General features: G+C 44.2%; 1 protein-coding gene across 1 annotated transcript; it reads right to left on the reverse strand.

Moving 5' to 3' along the window:
- Window positions 1–1,635: 1,635 nt before the first annotated feature.
- Window positions 1,636–2,737, reverse strand: LOC147976433 (uncharacterized). Its single transcript, XM_087520858.1, has 3 exons — window positions 2,579–2,737; window positions 2,322–2,432; window positions 1,636–1,854 (listed from the first exon to the last, which is right to left on the reverse strand). The coding sequence occupies exons 1-3, from the start codon at window positions 2,735–2,737 to the stop codon at window positions 1,636–1,638; spliced, it is 489 nt and encodes a 162-aa protein (XP_087376984.1).
- Window positions 2,738–3,001: the final 264 nt, after the last annotated feature.

Here is a 3,001-nt window from a genome sequence, read left to right on the forward strand (position 1 = left end):
GTTGCGATGGTAGCCATCTTGAAAAATGAAAAAAAATGTGTGATGTGCCAGAGCTTCCATTTCAGAACTAGGTATGGGATGAGCACACAAGACAATGTAGAATAAGAATTGCCATGTAAGTGGAATAAGAATTGCCATGTGGCCTAGCTAGCAGTTGTCATGTAAGTGGAATAAGAATTGCCATGTGGCCTAGCGAGCAGTTGCCATGCAGAACAAACAGGAGTTGCCATGCAGTAAAAAAAGATCATGAGAAAATAGCAGTTGCCACTAAAAAGGGTGTATATTATCTACAATGCATCAGGCAAAAATGTAGCACTATGACAATGAAAAAACAGGATAACCTACTTGACTGTCTTCCTCACGTCTGCCAACACGATAGGGTCCCCGGTGTTGGACGTCGACGTATGAGGAGACGACCTAATGGAAGGGGTGTCACCAGCAATGGGGGCACCCTTGTTCAATCGGGCAGAAACACGGGTTGGCGTTGGGGCTTGTTTCTTCATATCTGCTCGTCCACCAACTGTCGCCTCACTGCACGTATAAAGAGATGGCAAAAAAAAGGTACCAAGTGTCAGACACGAAAATCGTTGCCACGCTCAGCAAACAAATGAAAAAAAGGGTCGGTCTTTTAAAAAGGAGAGACAAACAAAACAGTAAATAGATGTCGAACCTCCTCCTAGCAGCTAAGGGATCGGTCCTAGACCTCTTGCCAGCAGAGCCCTGCCCAACATCCTCTGGAGCCCTGCCCCTCTATGAGGGTGACACCCCCTTTTCTCTCGCAAGCGTCTAGTCTTTGACATTCTCCGGTGGGGGGCATCTGGTGCAGCCTTGTCCTTCTTACCGCCTGCACGAACTTCAACATCTTCATCATCATCGGGTTCATGTTGCACGTTCTCCATGTCATCATCATCCTTGTCGAGACTAGCATCTCCATCTAGATCATCTTGCGTGTCAGGAAGCTCCTGGGAGCTGTTGTAGTCGTATCGGCCACGGCAACCGGTTGGCCGATGTGTCCGTTTTGCAACGAATGGAGTGAACTGCCTTGCAACCGCGTCACTGTCTGAGCCATTAAGGGACGTCCAACCCTCAACCAACTTCCCGAGCAAGCCGGTCATTCCGGAAGCAAACTGCCCAATTAGATGCTCAACAGGTGCCCTCATCTGTGCACGAAACAAGAAAGTAATAGGAACAAACCATATTAGAGGCACGTGTGCAAGATCAAAATAAACCAAAACAACCATAGAGATATATCAAAAAAGAATAAGAAATAGAAAAACAACTTGAAAAAACAAAAATAAAAATCCTTGATTACCTCAGCAGGATAAGACGGAGCTGAGTGCACGTCCATCCACTTGCCAAAGTTTTGAGGCCCACCAAACACGTTGTAGTCTATAGCATGCTTGGCCATCAGCTAGAAATCATGAAAAATAGCTAGGATGTAAGAGAGATAATAAGGAACACTAACTAACAGTTCATGTATTGCAAAAAAAAAGGGAGATAATAGAAGTTTCAACACGGATGGCGGAGTTTCCATGTGGTGTCAAACATGGGTGGCATGAGCAGACAACCATGGCTAACCAGGTATTCATCTCTTGTTAGCCACAAATGGTTTCGTACGGAGTATTTTTTCATATGTTATGCAGCATCAAAAATTGAAAAATGTCGTGCAAAAAGAAAGGAGGCAGAACTAACCTGTAGTTTCTCATGTTTTGTATCAGTTATCTTGTCTGTGGCGAGCACAACCTTGACAACATTGTACGTCCACGCCGAGACAGCAAACTTATGTGGAGGTGGCAGGCCTCCTATCCCAATAAAATCAACGGTGGACAGATCAAGACGATCCACGTACATGAGCTGGTGTACACAATTTGAAAGAAAAATATGTCAGTTGCCATCATCCTATGTTAAAAAAGTAGCTAATGCATATTCCTTTAGTCATCAAGTTGAATGGGATGAAAGAAATAAAGAGTTGTCATCTATCTGTGTTAGTTGCCACCCTGTTATAATGATACTCGCCAGAAGGTCAACATCATGGTTGCCATGCATATTGTATAAACAGAGAGTGGATGTATGAAATGAACATTTTTTGTGTGTGTGCTGTTGAAAAATGCTATTGCCTTGAAGGCAGCAACCACGGATGCCATTGATCAAACAGAAGTCACCTTCACACGTAAACAAAATCACATAAAAAACAAATGAAAAACAAAACGGGTTGTCATGCATGATCTTGTACGGTTCACACTAATCAACAGCTCACATGTTTCATTTGGGAAAACATTCAACATGGTAAGAGTGTTTGCAAAGGAGTAGGGAAAAAATACCATTAAATGGAGTCGACAACCCTTCTGGAACATCTTGTTTGAGAATGCGTCATGTAGGAAGTCCGCGATGAATTTACACCAATTCATGTTTTTCACATCTTTCAGCTTCGCCTGCACGACACAAATTTCAGGACAAGAAGTTGCCATGTCAGCATTCAAAAATGAGGAAAACATCAAAAAACTGGCAGTGACTAGCTTATAGACGACATCAGAGTCAACAGATTAAAGGAAGAAAGGAGTAGAGATAGATCATTCACCAGGATGGGGAAGCACTTGTTGCTTAGGCGAAGAGAAGTGGTAGGCGCAAAAACAGCTGATATCAAGTACATCAGGAGCTTCATCTTAAAAACCTCGCCATGAGTTTTCATGCCCTCCAGCGAAGTTTCCAGCACAGTCGTGTTCGGCATGGATGCCATCCTAGGAAACAAACGGGCAAACAACGTTTCCTCAGTCTTATTATTGACCTCATACGGGACTTTGATATCTCCATGGGGCACACCCATAGTGCAGAACACGGATTCCTCGTCCAACGGCAGTCTTCCATGTCCCGATATCACAAATTCCCTGGAGGCAGGATCGTAAGTCTCACCGAGCTAGTCACATACAGGGTTCACTAGGTTCTTGCATCGAACATCCATCAGAGCCTGCATCCCCATCTCAGCAGCACCTCCCTTCTGCTC

The sequence above is a fragment of the Triticum urartu genome, chromosome 4A (assembly GCF_056163025.1).
Source record: "Triticum urartu cultivar PI428250 chromosome 4A, HENAU_Tu73, whole genome shotgun sequence".
Classification (NCBI taxonomy): Eukaryota; Viridiplantae; Streptophyta; class Magnoliopsida; order Poales; family Poaceae; genus Triticum; species Triticum urartu.

Excerpts from the sequence above, each read along its gene's own strand:
- LOC147976433 (XM_087520858.1), bottom strand. The coding sequence starts at position 2,737 with ATGGCATCCATGCCGAACACGACTGTGCTGGAAACTTCGCTGGAGGGC. Across the intron at positions 2,433-2,578 it reads ACAAGTGCTTCCCCATCCTG|GCGAAGCTGAAAGATGTGAA; the intron begins GTGAATGATCTA and ends TGTGTCGTGCAG. Across the intron at positions 1,855-2,321 it reads GTTGTCGACTCCATTTAATG|CTCATGTACGTGGATCGTCT; the intron begins GTATTTTTTCCC and ends TGTGTACACCAG.